We start from the raw sequence: 17825 nt of genomic DNA on the forward strand, positions 1-17825 counted from the left end.
AAAAAAAAAGGCCTTTGACCCATACCTTAAACCATTTGCAAAGATCAACTAAGATGGACCGTAGAGCTGAATGAAAGCCCTAAAACTGCAAAACTTCTGGAAGAAAGCAAGAGAAAATCTGGAAGACCTTTGGTTAAGCAAAGATTTCTTAGATGAAACATAAATGCACAATCTAGTAAAGAAAAAATCCCGGTGAATTTGACTTCATTAAAATTAAAAAATTCTGCTCTTCAAAAGCACTGTTAAGAACATGAAAAGACAAGTCACAGGCTGGGAGAAAATATTTGCAAAATTCATATCTGATAAAGTACTTGTATCTGTAATGAACAAATAACTGTCTTACAACACAGTAATAAGACAAACAACTCAGTTTTTTTAAAAAAAAGGATAAAAGATGTGAACTGACACTTCATGAAAGTAATGCAAATAAGCACATGAAAAAATGTGCAGCATCATTAGAGAAATGCAAATTAAAACCACAAAAAGACAGTACTGTCTCATTATAGTAGAGATACTATACTGGCCCAATTTAAAAAATAGACCACCCGAAGTGTTGGCAAGGATGGAGAGCAACTGTAACTCTCCTAAATTGCTGGTGGGAATGCAAAATGGTACAGTCACTTTGGAAAATAGTGTGCAACTTGTACATGAATGTTTGTAGTAGCTTTATTCATGATGGTAAAAATTGGAAACAAAATGTCCACTAAATGGTAAAAGGATAAACAAATTTTAGTACATTCTTGCAGTGGAATACTCAGAAATAAGAAAGAATGAATGTCTGATACAGGGAACTACATGGGTGAATCTGAAAAGCCTTATGTTCAGCAATGAATCCCAACACAAAATGCTACATATTGTCTGATTACAGTACATAATGCTCTGGAAAAGGCAAACCTATGGAGACAGAAATCATATCAGTGTTTGCAGGATCTGGGGGTCAGGAGAAGGATTTAACTACGAAGGGGCATAAGAACTTTACAAGGTAATGGAAATGTTCTGTATCTTGATGGTGGTGATGGTTACACAACTGCAGCCATTCATTAAAATTCTTTGAACTACAAGGTAGTTTTTACTGTAGGTAAATTATGCTTCAATAAGCCTGACTTTTAAAAAAACATAACTCTGACTGTATGTAAATAACAGACTAGAATGTTGGGAGCCGGTAGGCAGGGAAGCCAGGTAGGAGAGTGGGGTCATCTAGACAGGCAGAGGCAGTAAAGGCTTGGGTCAGGACAGTGGCTGTCAGATGAAGAGGATCATGAATGCAACCCCAGGTTCCTAACTATAAATGGAAAATTAATTCACCCACAGAGACCTGTCTCTTTGCAGAATACTAGATATCCAGACGTTTGCAGATATCTTAATAACTTAAATATTTCTGTTTGGATGTTAAGTTCTGTATGTGTGTGTGCGCACACGCGTGTGCGTATAAAACCATAAAAACACATAACTGAAACACATAAACTGAAAACAACCAGGGAAGTGGCTCACAAATGCAAAGTTTCACTTACCAGATAGACTAGTTTTTGATAATGGTGATGGTGGTGGTGGTAATGATGGTATTGATGATGACGATGGTAGTGATGAGGGTGGCAATGATGGTGATAATGGTGAAGATGACAAGGATGAGGAGGATGAAGATAATGATGAAGATAATGACAATTCTGCTTCTGTTTATTAGGATAAGAAATATTCCTTGTTGGTTATGTTTTAATTCAGCAGTTCTCAAATCGTGGCCCCCAGACTAGCAGCATAGCATCCCAGAGTTGTTAGAAATGCAAATGATCGCTCCCCTCCCTAGACCTACAGAGTCAGAAGCTCAGGGTAGGGCCCACAATCAGTGTTTGAATAAGGCCTCCCGATGAGTCTGATGCACAAAACTTGAAAACCACTGCTTTAGGATAAAAAAGTAATTGAAATGGCCCCCTGGCATTACCTAGTGGCAGAGGTACTCTGAAATCACATAAATATAAAATTTTCAATTAATGTCATTTCTTTGCCTGTTAGGAAAAATCAGGCTTCACAGACGCCAGAGGGATAAATTTCTGATCTAATCACTCTGGAAAGTGAATGGCAATTTACTGTTAAATAAGTGGTTTGTGAAGACTGATGGGCATAGGCATAGTAGATTATACCCTGAAGTCAAGGATTGTTAATTGCAATCCTTCAGTGGCCACAGAAGAGTCTTATCTCGCCTGCAGCTGTCTCATAAGTTAGTTCTGACTTGGGAAGGTCCCTGCACCCGGATGACTGGGTACTGCCAGCTAATTCCTAACTTCCTCTTTGCTGATCTTGCTAATGTTGAGCTCCCCGCCAAGCCTCACTCCAAATGGTGCCTGGGATCAACCCTCGAGCAGCTGTGTAGCAGAAGGGCTGTCGTAGCCAGGACTGGCAGGTTTCCCAGGGAAGGAGAGCCTGAGAGCGAACTCAGCACGGCTGCCTGTGTCCTGAGTCTCACGGTGGGTTGAGAGCTCAACCGGGAAGACCTCCTGGGCTTCAAGTGAGTAAGGACTATGCCAACCGGCCTCTGCAAACCGCTTAAAGCTTCATTTTGCAGCTTCACCCCATCCCATTTCCATCCCACAGAGCAGATGTTAGCTAGACTGCTGGACAGAACCCGAGTAGGAAGAATGGGACATAGAAATAGTCCCAGTCCGTCTTACCTGCAGGGGCGGGGCTGGCCGTGAGAGAACCTGTTAGTGCAGAGAGACACACATCAGCCCTCTCGGAGGGGGACAATAGCCCATTCTGCCCAGGAGCCGGGGGAATGCAGGGAGACCCCTCACCCGAGCAGATGGCTCCGGCGTCCTCCTCGTGACCACAGTTGTGAATGAACCAGCTGTTGTGGGCGCACTGGGCCAGGCAGCCCTCGCCGCCGCTGCAGCGCACGTTGTCCAGGACGATCCTCCCGAAGCCTGGGCCAAAGTGGGCGCCGAGCGGGGCAGACACCGCCGCACCGCACCCGAGCTGCCTGCACACGACGTGCGCCTCGCTCAGGCCCCAGCCGTCGCCACACACTGACCCCCAGGTGCCCTGGTAGGAGACCTCCACCCGTCCAGCGCATCTCCCCGGGCCGTTCACCAGCCTCAGCGCCGGCCAGTCTCCTGTGCAAACGGAAATCGAGGAGGCTTTCGGATCGTACTTCTCGAAGTCACCCTGTGTGGCTGGCTTACAAATTAAGGTGAGTTTTTGATTACCCCAAATATGTAAGATGTAAGAACATTCTAGGAAAAAATCACTTAACAATGACACCACAACGTGATGCATTCTTTGTTAGTCACAAAGCGGAGCAGATTAGATTGGGGGACAGGTATTTCTCGTGCCTCGGTGCTATGGGGCTCAACATCAGCAGGGTAGCCGTAAGAATTTAGGAAAATATTTTTCCATCCGTGGGGAAATGGATCAAGTTAAATTGGTATAGTCCCCAAATGGAACGCTCTATAGCAGTGAGATACACACATATATACACACGTATGTAAAGTAGATTGGCCTCAAAAACACAACACTGAGTAAAGAAAGAAAGTGTATCAAATAATATGCAGAGACTGATACAATTTGTGAAAGAAAAAACCCACAAAATAACATAGAAATCACATAATTCATACATGTAAAAATATTTGAAAATGAACTATAAGGGTATTTACAAAATTCAAAAGAATTTCTCCTTCCTTTTATTAGGAAGGAGAAATGGGAGACTTAGACTGAGGAATATTGGCCGCTTCACATGTAACTGTTTTATTTCCTGGTAGGACTGGAAAACCAACACGACAGAACGTAAGCATCAGTCATGTCTAGGTAGGGAAGACGTGGTTATTTGCTTTCTTATTCTCTGGATTTTCTGAACTTTAAAATGTTTCCCTGGAGTAGCAGGGAAGGGAGGATGACCAGCTGCCAAGCTGTCTGGGAGGCCCAGCCGATCGCCCCTGTCCTGGTGACTGGTGTGTGACTTCCCCACGCACCTCAGCCGCCTCCACCTGTGCAGGGCCCCCAACTTCCCTGCTGTAAGGAATCCCGTGGCTCACGAGAGCAGTGGCGCGTCCTGCAGGAAGCTGCTTACCTGAGAGGCAGGACCCAGGCACGTTGGCTCTGCGACCGGCAGATGCTGAGTCGGCCACAGGTAGAACTGGAACAACACGGAAACGGTGATTAGGACTGACGCTTCCCTTCCTGGGACAGACACAGTACACATGAGAAAAGGGCCCAGCTAGCAGCCGGCAAAGAACCACCAGCTGTGTCACACCTTAACCAAAACATCTGGATGGGCCACAGGCTCCTAATGAACCAGCAGATTTCTGACGAGGCTGGTGAAAGAAAGCCCCTAAATGTGATCCTTCTGCCCCCAAGTGCTTTTCCCCATTTTAGCCCGGTATCAGAACCAGGTTCTGCGTGAGGGTGCTCAGCAGTTGTATTAATAAAATAAGCCATTGACAAATTGGGCAAAAGTTGTAAAAATCATTGTGTTCATAAGGACGCTGATGATCTTAGACAACTCCCCCGAGGCCATTATACAACCTAGTGGCCCGTCTGCCCATCTGCCTACGTGTCCCCTCTGGATGGTGAGGCTGCATATCTATGGGACTAGTGATGGCACCATGGCTCTTACCCACTAAGACAGTTGGTGACTTTTCATTGTCTGCTGAGACTGAAAAATAAAAATATTTGTTAGAATATTTTTTATTCGTTTGCTCATGTGAGAAATACTGGACCTTCCCTCTGAGGAGGGATATTTGTACAGATAGTGGCTACTGGTGTTTTTCAGAGGGATGCCTGTGTCTCTTGAGTGTCGAGATTTGCCTCCACCAAGCACTGTCTGGCAGGATTGTTCTCGGCCAAGACCAAAGCTGCCCCAAGAGGGGTCAAATGGCCTGCCCACACATGCACCACGTGCACAATCGTTTATTCACTCAATGAACATTTATCGGGTGTGTATAATGTGCCAAGCACTGTGGTAGGTGTGAGCGATACAGCGCAGAACAAGACAGACAAACCCCTTGTCTCATGGAGCTTAACAGCTGGCACTGCAGGTGGCAGCGGACATTACACTTTGTCCCTAAATCCTTTGTTAGTAAATTCTCCCTGCCCCCAAACAACAACTTATCATTTCTGGGAGCTTAAAAATCCTGGAATGTGTCACACCCACTTTATGTTGTTCTAACTCACAGCTCAGCCACCGACCTGATGATGTGGTTGGGTGGTCAACATCTTCTGAGACGGTGGAAGCTGAGAGAGCTGTTGGAAAGACGATACAAGGAAAACGACTCCTAATATGTGATATTGAATAGAAAGGGAAGGACCACTTTCGTCTGCTTCATGTTTCCAGGAAAAAAATTCAATAATCTTTGTACAAGCTCGTTCAAAATGGAGAATTTTAAAAGGAACTAGCAACCTTGAGAACATGCCAGGCACATAAGGCCACCTATTGTGTGATGCCATTTATGTGAAATATCTGGAATAGGCAAATCCATAGAGGCAGAAAGCAAAGTGGTGACTACCTGGGCTGGGGGAGGAATTCTGGCAAAATGGCTGTGGCTTTAGACAGGAGCAGAAATGCCACACCCTCTCCACCTGGCTTGGCTTCCACGGGGCGAAGCCCCTCGTCCTTGGATGGTGGCATCCCATAGGACACTCCCTGAGGCCCTCAGGGTCACACTCGCCGTGCACTGACCATGCGCCAGGCTTTCTGCTAAACCCCTTTACATGGATTCACTGCCTTAATCCTTACAACAACTCCCTAAAATAAATGGTTATTTTTCCCATTTTTCAGACAGGGTAACAGAGGCACAAAGACGTAAAGAAACATCATGAGGGTCTCACAGGTGAGAGGTAGAAGAGAGAGGATCCAAACCCCATAGTCAGCTCTGGGCACCGTGCTGCCAAGTAAATGGAATATGCCACCTAGGTGGTCTGGCCATTGGGAGAGTCAGATAAGAAAATCCATGTAAGGCATTCAACACATGGGATTGTCGCAGCACAGGGCAATGCTGTTTATTATAAATTAAGTGCAAGCCACATAGGTAATTTTAAATTTTCTGGTATCCACGTTTTAAAAAGTACAAACAAATGGGTGAAATTAAGTTTAAGAATATGTCTTATTGAATCCAATATACACAAAATATTATCATTTCAATATAATAATATAAAGTACAAATATAAAATGTAATCAATATAAAAATGTCAATGAGCAATTTTACATTCTTTTCATAGCACTGTCTTTTTTTTCCCTAAAAAAAAAACTTTATTGAGGTATAACTGATATACCAAAAAACTGCACGTTTAATGTATACAATTTGATGAATTCAGACGTACGCATACACCTGTGATACTATCACCACAATCACGGTAATAAACATCCATCACCTCCAAAAGTCTCCTTGCGTTCCTTTTGTGTGTGTGATAAGAATGCTTAACATGAGATCTACCGCTTAACAAACTTCTAAGTGCGCAATACCACGCTGTTAACCACAGGCACTACACTGTACAGCGGACCACCAGAACTTATTCTTGCTGCGTAACTGAAACTTTACACTCATTGAATATCAACTCCCCGTGTCCCTAAGTCTTTAAGATCCAGTGCGTATGTGACACACACAGTACATCTCAGTAGCCACGTGGATAGTGCAGGTTAAGGGTTTTCTAAGGATCATCATCGGCATTGTCAGGATAAGCATTGTATGACGGTATAATTGAAACGTCAGCAGTTGCAGATGATAGAGAGTGGAGACAGGATCAAGTAGCAAGTAACATGGCCTGCAGTGGTGACCACTGCTACCACAACTAGAAAGGGGCATAACTTAGAAGTGTCCAAGTGGGACACTTCCCAGACATTAGATCAGGCACTCTGGTTTCCTTCTTAAATTCAAAAGATATGAAGAGACCCTTTAACAATCTCTCTCTCTAACACACACACAAAGGCACACACACCCCACCTCTTTTCCTCTTCCTCTTAGCATTTGTGAAAGCACGTGGAATGGGAAGGCTTGCGTGATCATGTTCTTTGACAGTAAAACTACAGATAAGCATAAAGTGAAGCTGGACAGCGTGAAATCCAGACCATTTCACAGTGTCCCCTAGTCCCTCTCTTCTCAAGTCATTTGATCGCAAATGGACCGCAGTGTGGTACCCAGCGATGGTGGCAGAACCACTGACTGTCATTACAGTGCAACTTAGAAACCACACTAAATCCGGTCATGGTGCCAGAGGTGGTAGTGTCCTACCTGGTGATGCTGAGCGTGCAGCAATTGTAGGAGAGAACTGAGTTGAGACGGCAGCAGGTAGAACTGCAATAAAGAAACACCTATTAACATAAGCGGGTGCTCACAGTGACTTGGGGGAGCTCAGTCGGGAGCTACCTGTGACTTCACAAAATACAGTTTTGTCTCAATTCCGAAGGGACCACTGCATAGTGATAGAAATGCTATGTCACCTCTTAGCCACTGATCCTCAGTCCTGTTGGACTCAATCATCCCCATCCTGTCTCTCTCCCAGATTTAATATCCCAGCGCAGGTATTTAGTATTTTGAGATGAGAATTATGTTTTTGGTCTTATTATTCTCCCCGAGAGTTGACCTGGTGGTCTGGGCCATTGGGACCCTTGGCACTTTTATTCTCTTGTTCTGCCTATTTTCTTCCTAAGCCTGTTTTGTTACTGACTTTTCTGTTTGTTGGTGTTGCACTAGCACGAAACCTCTCGATGGCTCCACAGCCAGGCCATATCTGGTCTTGGGAATTACTACTTCATGGGTTAGCAAAATAACTCCACAGCCCCTCTTTCATTTACTTCTCTCCTACATTTAAATGGGTAAATAGAAAGGTCCCAGGGGAAAACAGCACAGAAAAGTTCTCTTACCTGATAATATGGTTGCTGAATTTCCATCACCTATTGGTACAAATAAATTGAAATATTCCTTACTCAATTAGATTGAATAACTTTTACTTGACCTACTTATTGGCTTTCAACAAATCTTCAAAGTGACAGGTCTAAAATGCAAAATGTAAAATATAGTGAACTCCTGGTGAAATACAACCCATTGGACTTCACAGGCTCTGAGAAGTACTGTATTTGCTGATCCAATTGTTTGGAAGACACCCTGGCCTTCTGACTCTCTGGAATGCCCATACGCTAACAGCAAGCCAGCCACTACTGCTACTCAGGGCCACCTGCCTGCCCTGGGCAGTGGTTTCCCACTGGGTCAAAGAAGGAAAACCATGGCATGTCCACATCTGCCCACGTCTGAGCTGTCTTCTCTGTTCAAGCTTCCCTCAGAGCCCAGTGGCCATAATACATTTCCTCCTGGACCCGTAGCAGACATGTCTATTAATCTTGTATATCTGGTTAATTATTATATTGTATATTACATATCACTCATAATATATGTTATCTTATTGCACAGGTATAAAAAAGTTACAATTATATAATTATATACTATAATATATATCACAATTATTATTGGATTAATTATACTGTATGTATTATTATAAGTATATGTTATATATAATGTAATATATAATAACTATAAGATATTATATTATTTATATATATATCCTGCTACAAATTTCAAATGACTGACAGTAAAATATATTTATCTGCATAGCAGGATCAGAAAAATAGAAATATAAGATTAATAAACATATGGATGAAAGGGAAAGAAAAAGTACCAATAAACCCACAAAACCCTTAGCTAATTATTAGAACTGATCATTCAATTAACATCACCTTGCACAATGGAATTCTCACTGCCTGATAAGAGTATTCTCCTAAAGGAAGTCGTCGCCTTTGTTCAAGGATCATTGACTATTTTAATACCTAACACATCACTTTCAATAACAATTTACAGAAGAGGCAGAATGCTACGCATATGTGTATTTTTTTCATCCAATAAGTATTTATCTAGAACCCACTATGTACCAGGAACTATCCTTGGCTCTGAGATAAAACATCACAAGTTCCTGCTCCCACAGTAACCATACGCCGGGGAGGGGGGCAGAGGACACGTAACAGACAGGGCAGCAAAAGGAAAATGCAAAGCCCATCTCAGAGGCAAGTACCAGGAAGAGAAAAACAGGTTGATCAAATAGGACTCAACCGTGAGGGAGTCTTTCTGGATCATATACTCAGGGAGTGACATTTTAGCTGAGACCTGATTACAAGGAGTGAGCTGAGAAACATCTTGGAAAGAGCCTTCCAGGCAGAGGGAAGAGCCGCCTACTAAGGCCCCAGGCGGGAGATACCTTGACAGTCTCAAGGGATGGGAAAAAGACCCAGGGAGCACAGTCCAGATGAGGTATTTTCTCAGTGGTCGGAGACATGAACAAGCATCAGGTCACACAGGGTCTGAAAGGCCATGGTCACCAATTTGGACATTATTCAAATACAGCGGAAAGCCTTTGGAGGGGTCTGAGTGAAGGTGAATGATCCAATTTACAATTTTCCAGCCTGCTCTGGTTTCTGCGACAAGAACAGTGCATGTGGATGTTGGAGGAGGCAAGAAGGGAGGTAGAGGGCTATTTAGAAAATTGTTGCCAGATTACGATGAAAGATGATGGGGCTTTGGATGACAGCAGGAACGGTGGAGTCGGAGGTGCTGATGGGGTTAGCATATGTTTTGGAAGTAGAGACCGAATTTTCTGACACATTAGTCATGTGAAGTGAGGGAGAGGGAAGAATGAGGGATGGCTCCAATTTCTCCTGGCTTGAGAAACTAGTTGGACGAAGGAATATGTATATTTTGAACATCAGCTGTCCATAAAAGCCAAGCAAAGTATTATAATATCGAACAGACTAACAGCTGTGCCTCTTGCTAGCTGCATGGCCTTGGGGAAGTTGATTAACTTTTCTATGCCTCAGTTTCACCATCAGTAAATTGGGGATTACGAAAGCACCTGTTTTATAAGGTTGTTGTGAAAATTAAATGTCATGCATGCAAAGTGCTTAGAATTAATTAATTCTTTAGAGCAGGGGTCAGGAAGCTAAAGTTGGTGGTTCAATTCTAGCCCAGTGCCTGTGTTTGCAAATGAAATTTTATTGGAACACAGGCACACCAATTAGTTTATGAACTGTCTGTGGCTACTTTAATGCTACAACAGCAGAGTTTCATAAATGCAACAGAGACCATCTGGCCTGAGAAGCCTAAAATATTTACTGTATCGCTCCTTACAAAAAAGTTTTTGGACCCCTGAGTTAGATAATTAAAAAACTAATAATCATGCAGGTAAAGTTCTTAGAACAGTTCCTGGAACATCATAAACACTCAATATACATTGGCTCTTGTTACCATCCCATGCATATGATCTCATTTAACTTAAACGAAGCACTGTGAAGTAGGTGTTTTTATCCCCCTTTTAAAAAAGAGTGTAATGACTTGCCCAAGATCACACTAAATACATGGCAGAGATGGAACTTCTGCTGCCAGGCTCATTGCCTTTCCCTCATTCCGAAACTTGGCCTTTGCTGGTGCACTGGCCTGTCTTGAACACGTTCCCATTGCATTGACTAGTTGCAGGACTTAACCAGTCTCCTAATACACCAGAAAATTGATACAACTGTTCTATGCGCAGGATATGTACGACATTCTCCCCTCCAAATGTGGCTCAGCAGTTGTGGTAAAAAAAAAAAGTTGTGGTAACTAACTGCAAATTCAACAAGGAAATACCTCCTACCTTGGGGCATCTGCAGTGATTCTTCAGCGTTCTCTGCAGGGAGACAGGTTGGGAGTTCAGTGGTAGTTAGAACATGAGAGCGAATGGTAGGCAGGTCACTTCCCTTGCCTAGCCATGCAGGTCACATCCCTTCCCCAGCCACATCGAGTCCCACATAGCGAGAAAGAATGTGCACTAAACAGTCATGTAAGTGATGCAAACAATTTAGCAAGACTTTTCCTTAACACGGTGATAGGAATAATGCTTTTAACAGCAGTTCCATTGGAATAATGAAAATAGCAATATTGGAGAATAACTAAAACCCTACTGATTGAAATGGAAATAAAGCTAGTTCTTGCGGAAGGAGGGGAAAGCAGTCCAGCAGCATTTTCAACTTAATGGTAGGATTATCTTAATGGCCCAGGAACGCAGAAAAGGCCAATAATGACTGTTGAAATGTGGCAATCTGATCCCTCCCATCACTTACACCATTGATTCTTTCATTATCTACCTATTTACCTGTCCAGGTAGCTTCTAGAATGAAAAACGTCAGGTCAACAAAACAAAAGTATGAGCTTACCTAATGTAGGCGTTACGGACTCAGTCTCTGTTAACAAGCAGGAAAAGAAAAGATCTGCTTTAGAAAAGGGTAGCTGTTTCTGGAGATGCTTAAAATAAGAAATGAATTTTAAAATGAAAAAATAAAATAAAAATTTTGACTCTCCCTGCCTTAGTTCAAGTGGCTTTAACTAACTATCAGATGCATAAATGTTTATTAGCATAATGTGTCTAATAACACACATTCCATCCAATTGTGGCTGTGCTTGGCCATTGTGCATAACTCTTCCAAATAGGAGGCAACTCATCACACACATAAAAAACAGGTGGGACCCTGTTTTGATGGAATTCTAAACCAAAACCCCAACTAAATCTAAAAAAATCAAATGGGAAAGAAAACTCAAAAACTAAATGAAAGACAACTATCGGGCGTGTGCGTGCACACACACACGCACACACACACGATTTAGCTGTTTGAATGGACTTAAAAAGCTAATTAATTGCATTAGTATCTTCTGGATATAGTATTCCCGGTTGAATACAATTGGAAATGTAGGCAAGCAGCCAATTTTCTCTCTAGGCCAGCTAAATTGTTTCCTTTCTTCCCGAGGGGCACACAAATGTATGTCTTTAGCATCAGTAGTGCACCCGTATTAGTCACACACCTGGGGGAAATTTGTTTGTATTCTCTAGACAGTGGTTCTCAACTGGGGGAAGTTTGCTCCCCCAAAGGATATTTGGCAATGTTGGAAGACGTTTCTGGTTGTCACAACTTGGGGACTGGGGGTGCTACTGTCATTTAGTGGGTAGAGTCAAGGATGCTGCAAAACAGCCTACAATGCGCACCCACAACAAATGATCTAGCCCGAAATGTTGAGTGCCAAGATTGAGAAACCCTCCTCTAGACTGGTCAGGATAATTACTATTTGGTCAAAGACTTGTGATTAGCAATACATGGCCTGAACTCACAATCAACAGGACAAACCGATGCTATTCTAATTTATAAACTCCTTGCTTTGTCACCTTCAATAGACTGCAAACTTCTGGTAAGAAAAAACTTTTCTTTAGTTCACCAAAGTGTCCCAAAGAAAGGTGGAACACACCCCGTGAGTGACTCATGCCAGAGCTGACTCATGCTGTCTTTTCACCCACCATTTTGCAATCTAGTCTTTGTTATGGAACCACCAATATCTCCCACTGTTTTTCTCTGTATAAAATCCATTCCAACATCTTGTGGCTAACAAATTCCTGAGCTCAAGTGGAAGCTCTCATATTACAACGTCTCCTTACTGTTTGCTCCCACGAGTGGTAGAGACGGGCTACGATTACACAGATGCAAGCACTGCCAATGGGATCCGCGGAGATGCAATCCGGGTAATGCGCTGTGCACCTCTCGATGGAGAGTGGTCATTACTTGCGCAGACGACACTGGCATCTTCTCCAGGACCGCAGTTATGCAGGCCCCAGCCGGCATGGGGACACTGTCCCAGAAAACTCTCTCTTCCCGTGCAGTCCACGTCATCCAGCAGAAACTTGCCTTTGCCTTCACCAAATCGGGCCTCGGCTGGGGCAGTGAGGGCACGCCCACAGCTCAGCTGCCGGCACACCACGCTGGCTTCGTTCATGTCCCACTGGTCATTGCAAACCCTGCCCCACTGGCCATGGTAGAAAACTTCCAAGCGCCCAGAACATCTGCCTGACCCATTCACTAGTTGCAATTGTGGCCAGTGAAATACAGAAATATAGCATGTTAGGAGAACAGGCATATTCTGCCTCAACCCATTTGTCTAACTTTGCAACGAGTATTTATTGAGCACACACTGGGTCACAGTAGATAGCACTGTGGACACTGTGGTTCACAGACCTGGCTCCTGCTGCCGTAGACTGTGGAGTCTGGTTTGCAAGTCTAGGGGAGGCAGTCACATTCATCTAAAATTAAATGGAGATTCGCAACTGTGCTAAGTGCTAACAAGCAGTTTTGAGAGCGCATAATGGGGTGGGGAGGTTGGAGGTGTCTTTCCTAAGGGATGACAATGGACCTAAGGCTTGGAAGAGGAGTGGGAAGAGGCTAAGTAGATAAAGAAGGATGGCGAGGAGGACATAGCCTTCCTCTGTGCATTTAAATAAAACACAAGGCTTATGAGTGAGGTGAATGCATAATGCATAGAGATTGTGCATGATAGATGAAATCATTTCATTTGGAAGCATTTTCGTGGTTGAAAATCTACCCATCACTGAGAAGCGATGACCCACCAAGCTGTATCAGCTGAGCAGTTAGGAAACCTTGACCTACCACCAGGAAATGGTGTTAGGATCTCAGCATCTGAGTGCGGAGAGAAATAAACAGGGTGTCATTGCCATTGCCGTGCAAAATAGTCTGCCCAGGTTTACTGAGCAAGCACCAGCAGGTATGTGATGGCCTCATGGAGTAGATGATGAACTAATGACATCCTTTGGGCTATATATTCAGTAGGTTCTGATACTTGGCAAGGGAGAAGTGGATCGTGCATTCGGGCAGCTCAGAATCATTTACAGATTGCTCTTTTAAACTGGATTATCTGTGCACATTCACCTCTGCCAGAAAGGCAACAGGGTCAAGTGTTTATAGGAGTGTATTCCTATGGCGTTCATAAATGTACTTCTAAGGAAGGGAAACGCTGGAAGACTCAGATAAAAAATGGGGTGTGCTTTTCTCCATTAATCTCTGGATTTGCTAAATGGGGATGAGAGGGACAGTGTCCCAAGGCTACATTCACTGCCTTTCCAGCCTCGGATGCCTTATTCGGGTGTGCAAAGTTAGGATTCTCTTCAGTTCAGTCTGAGTCTAACTATGTCACTGAATGGTAATTTACTAAACCACATTGATATCCTAACTCCATAATTTTCTAAAATACATTTGGGCAACAGTTGGGGAGAAAATATTTTCTGCATGGTTAAAGACAAGGAAGCCACCTGTTTTTTGGTTTTGTTTTTTTGTTTGTTTGTTTGTTTTTTCTTCCCCTTTTGAGTCCCTTTGATTAAATTCAGTTTGTCTTCTGCCCCTCCCCCACCTCCTGCAGTGAGCTATGTGTTGGTGAGTACAATCAGAGGATTGGGGGCATTTGTGGATGTTAAAGACATAAATGGTGATTCTTACGAAAAGCTCCTGGAGTTTCATATTCATATTCTATGAGAAGAAAAGAAAGTTGAATATAACTTGAGTCTCTTAGAAACGATAAAAATTCTGGAATGCCCTGCACTTACTGGAAGGGTCCTGTGTTGCCCCACTTCGGTGTGGAATTAGTCATATATGGTTAATCCAGAAAGGCTTAGGGCATTGCTATCTTGGAAGGAAAGACCTTTTGACTATTCTTCAATGTTTATTGAAATGCAAACATTTTATTCTAAACTCCATGCTGAGCAATAGCCCAGTACCTGGGACTAGAGTTGATTTTCTACGTCTCTCAGCCTGAGATTGGGGTAGAAGGGTCCTGCAGGCTAAACAGGTGTATCTTCCTAAGGGACTGACAGTACCTGATGCTGTTGAGTATTTAACACCTTGTTTTTGTATTAAAATAAATATGATTTTATTATAACTTGGAAGCAAAGCACTAAGTGACTTTTTAAGATAAAAGGATTTCAAAGAGAGTCTCTGCTTGCTGCAGGCAACCCTGGGGTGTGCTGTTGGGGTATCTGTTTGAGAAACACTGGAACGGATTAATCCATTCCCATTTGTTCTCTCATTCAGGTAATCAATTACTCGTTTCGCCAATTAACATTCATTGACTTTCTTTCAACATCACCAGGGGAACAGCACTTAAAACAGAACTGGGGGAGTTCTGAGCTTTGATGATGTGGGAAGGTGGGTCTTAGGGCAGGTCAGCGCAGGGGTCTTCTGCATCTGGGGAGCTTGCCAGGACTTGGGGCCAGTGTGTTGGGGGGCGTGAAGTAGGTGAGAAGTGTGTGCCTACTAGCAGAGCATCAAAGATAAGTCTGAACATTTACAGATTTTGCCTAGGCACAGGGCAGTTTTTTCAGAGTGTAGACTTTTGGTGGTGGGAACAGATCCCTGGCTGTGGAGTACAGAGACCTTAATATATATTGTGTGACGCTGGTCAAGGCCTCTAACCCTGACCTTGACTTAACCTTGTCTCTGGACCTCAGTTCCCTTATTTGCAAAGCAGGGATCATAAAACAAGCCCATCTGAGTGGCTGTGAGATGTAATGGGATAATGGATAGGAGGTGCTTAGAAAACTGGAGAGCGCTCCGTGACCAGGGGGTTGTTTACGCTTTGAGACCATTTCTTAGGCGAGACTGCTCAGAGCACAGATATGCCTGGACTTGGAACACATGACATGCTATGACCCCAATAATGATGCAGTCAATCTCTCAAAATGTCTTATTTGAAAGAAATTAGATTATCCCCCCCAAGGCAAAATTAAACAAACTTAAACAAGAAAAGGGAAGAACAGGGGAAATAAAAAAAAAAAAACCAAAACAAAGCCAAAAACTGGGAGAGGCACTAAAGACAACCTTGCTTTCATTATTAAAGCAATTATTAATTAATCAATTATCAGTTAATTGACAATTCCTAAGTAGTTATTAAAATGAATCAATTCAAATGCACATGCTTGATTCTAAGCAGGGTTTCTTAACCTCAGCACACTGACATTCTGAGCTGGAGAATTCTCCGTGATGGGAGCCATCCTGCGCACTGCAGGATGTTCAGTGGCACCCCTGGCCTTTACCCATAGAGGCTAGCAGCACTCCCCCGCTCGTGACAATCAAAAATGTCTCCAGACATTGCCAAATGTCCCCTGGAGGGCAAAGTCACCTCTGGTTGAGAACAACCATTCAAAAATATTCTTGAAAAGTGTTTTTAGACTTCCCTAAAGTAAGACTTACACTTACTATAATTTGCCAACCGGACTGTTCTCAGCCCCTCCCTCACTCCCAATGCACCATGCAGAGGGGCAGAGTCCTCTTTCTGCCCACCCGACTACCTCGAGCACTCTGATGAGGAAAAGGTAGGGCTAGTTCAGAGAATGCAATTGTTTCCTGGTGCAGAATTTATCTGATCAACACAATCCAAGTTAAATCGCTAAAATAGTCTCTACAAATTTCCTAAATCTCTTCTAGTACCAAAGTGACCTGCACGGGCTGCACAGACAGTCTCACTGGCCCCATTGTGTGTAAGCCTCTTGTGCGGTCAGCATGCGGAGCCCAGAAAAGCCTCCTGGCCATATCATATCACTAATCCATGTACTCCTGGAAGCTCAAGAGCACCCCCATAGACTGTAGGGTGACGTACACATCCTGGGGGACACATGTGAAGACAGCGTGGGCATGGACACAAGGGCCGGGAGTGTGGCAAAGATAAAGGAGGCACCAGGAAGCCGGCGAGAAAATGGCCCCATTGACAACTGATCCTTGCAAACGGTGTCTTTAAGATCTGCTAAGCCTCTCAGACATCCTTAGAGTTGCAGCAACTCGAGGGAAAACAACCTCCTAATCCTGCTGTTCTTATTCCAAGAGGGTCTCATAAGCAGCGATCAGTGAGGGGTGTGATGTGCTGGCCGATTATTTCCCACTCACTGATTCAAGCTAATTACGGAGTGACCTCTACTGTGCCAGGAGCTGGGCCAGAGCAGAACAAGGTGTGCCCTCAGCATGGTCAATGCTCTGGTACTTGATGGTACATTTGCAAATTTCAAGGAAAGCAGAATAAGGCAGAGAAGAGAGAGGAGAGTCAGATGCATTGCAACTGGATTGTCCAAGTGCCCAGTGGAATAAGTAGCCCTTGTTTGAGCTGCTTTTCCCACTGGGACTTGGTTTCGCCATGTGATGAGAGGAGGGTGTCGGATTCAGGAGGGTTGGTAACGGTATCAAGGCTGATCCTTGCTCCGAGGAACCCATTCTCTGATCTTCCTAATACATTGTCAAGTAATTACGAGAGTGTAGTCTTAAGAGAATCACTGAATTTTGGGGTGGCTTTTTTTCTAACTCCCAGAAATAATCACACTCATCCCAGATCAGAAATTGTCACTCCATTTCCCACCCTTGCCTCTCTCCTAAGTCCTCTGGGCACTTGATTCCAAATAGGTCGCGTCATAGGCCGATTCCATTTGCCAAGAGCAGTAATGACTTCGAATGAGGCACTGTGCCTGGGAGTCAGGGAAAGAACTCACGGGGATTCATTCTGGATTGGTCCAGGGGTCACTTTCAACCACGCCTATAACTACAGCCCCAAAGCTGATACTTTTTTCACTTTGAGCACTGTCAAACTCAGCATCATCTTTGCCGCAAGTGGAACAAATACAATGAATTTCAATTTTGAATTTTCTCAGAAATTTCTAAATATTGTTATGTTTCAGAAAGTCCTATCAATTTGCATGCATATTTGGGCTAGTTCATGAATCCGCAGAACACTTACCTGTGGAGTATTGGTACGCTGGAAGAAAAGAACTCCGTTCCTGCTACATATGTTTAAAATATTGAATCTACTACTGAAACCTATTACTGAAATACTGAAAGGGGAAAATATATTGGTTTCTTGGGGAGTGGATAAATCATGATAAAATGTTGTATTCTGGATCTGATAATGTATATTTTCATCTCTTCCCCGTTTAAAATAGGTACACAATTTATAATT

At 43.5% G+C, this 17825-nt stretch overlaps 1 protein-coding gene across 1 annotated transcript in view; it reads right to left on the bottom strand.

The window, feature by feature from the left end:
- The window catches only part of LOC105808662 (deleted in malignant brain tumors 1 protein-like), a 53244-nt gene extending 40426 nt beyond the window's left edge, over positions 1–12818 (bottom strand). The window contains exons 1-4 of the mRNA XM_012642376.1: positions 12608–12818; positions 4058–4123; positions 2787–3104; positions 2664–2693 (exon numbers count right to left, since the gene is read on the bottom strand). Coding sequence (XP_012497830.1) covers positions 2664–2693; positions 2787–3104; positions 4058–4123; positions 12608–12818 — 625 coding nt within the window. The remainder of the gene's footprint in view (positions 1–2663; positions 2694–2786; positions 3105–4057; positions 4124–12607) is intronic.
- Between the last annotated feature and the right edge of the window lie 5007 nt (positions 12819–17825).

The sequence above is a fragment of the Propithecus coquereli genome, unplaced genomic scaffold (genome assembly GCF_000956105.1).
Source record: "Propithecus coquereli isolate 6110/MARCELLA unplaced genomic scaffold, Pcoq_1.0 Scaffold179, whole genome shotgun sequence".
Lineage (NCBI taxonomy): Eukaryota > Metazoa > Chordata > Mammalia > Primates > Indriidae > Propithecus > Propithecus coquereli.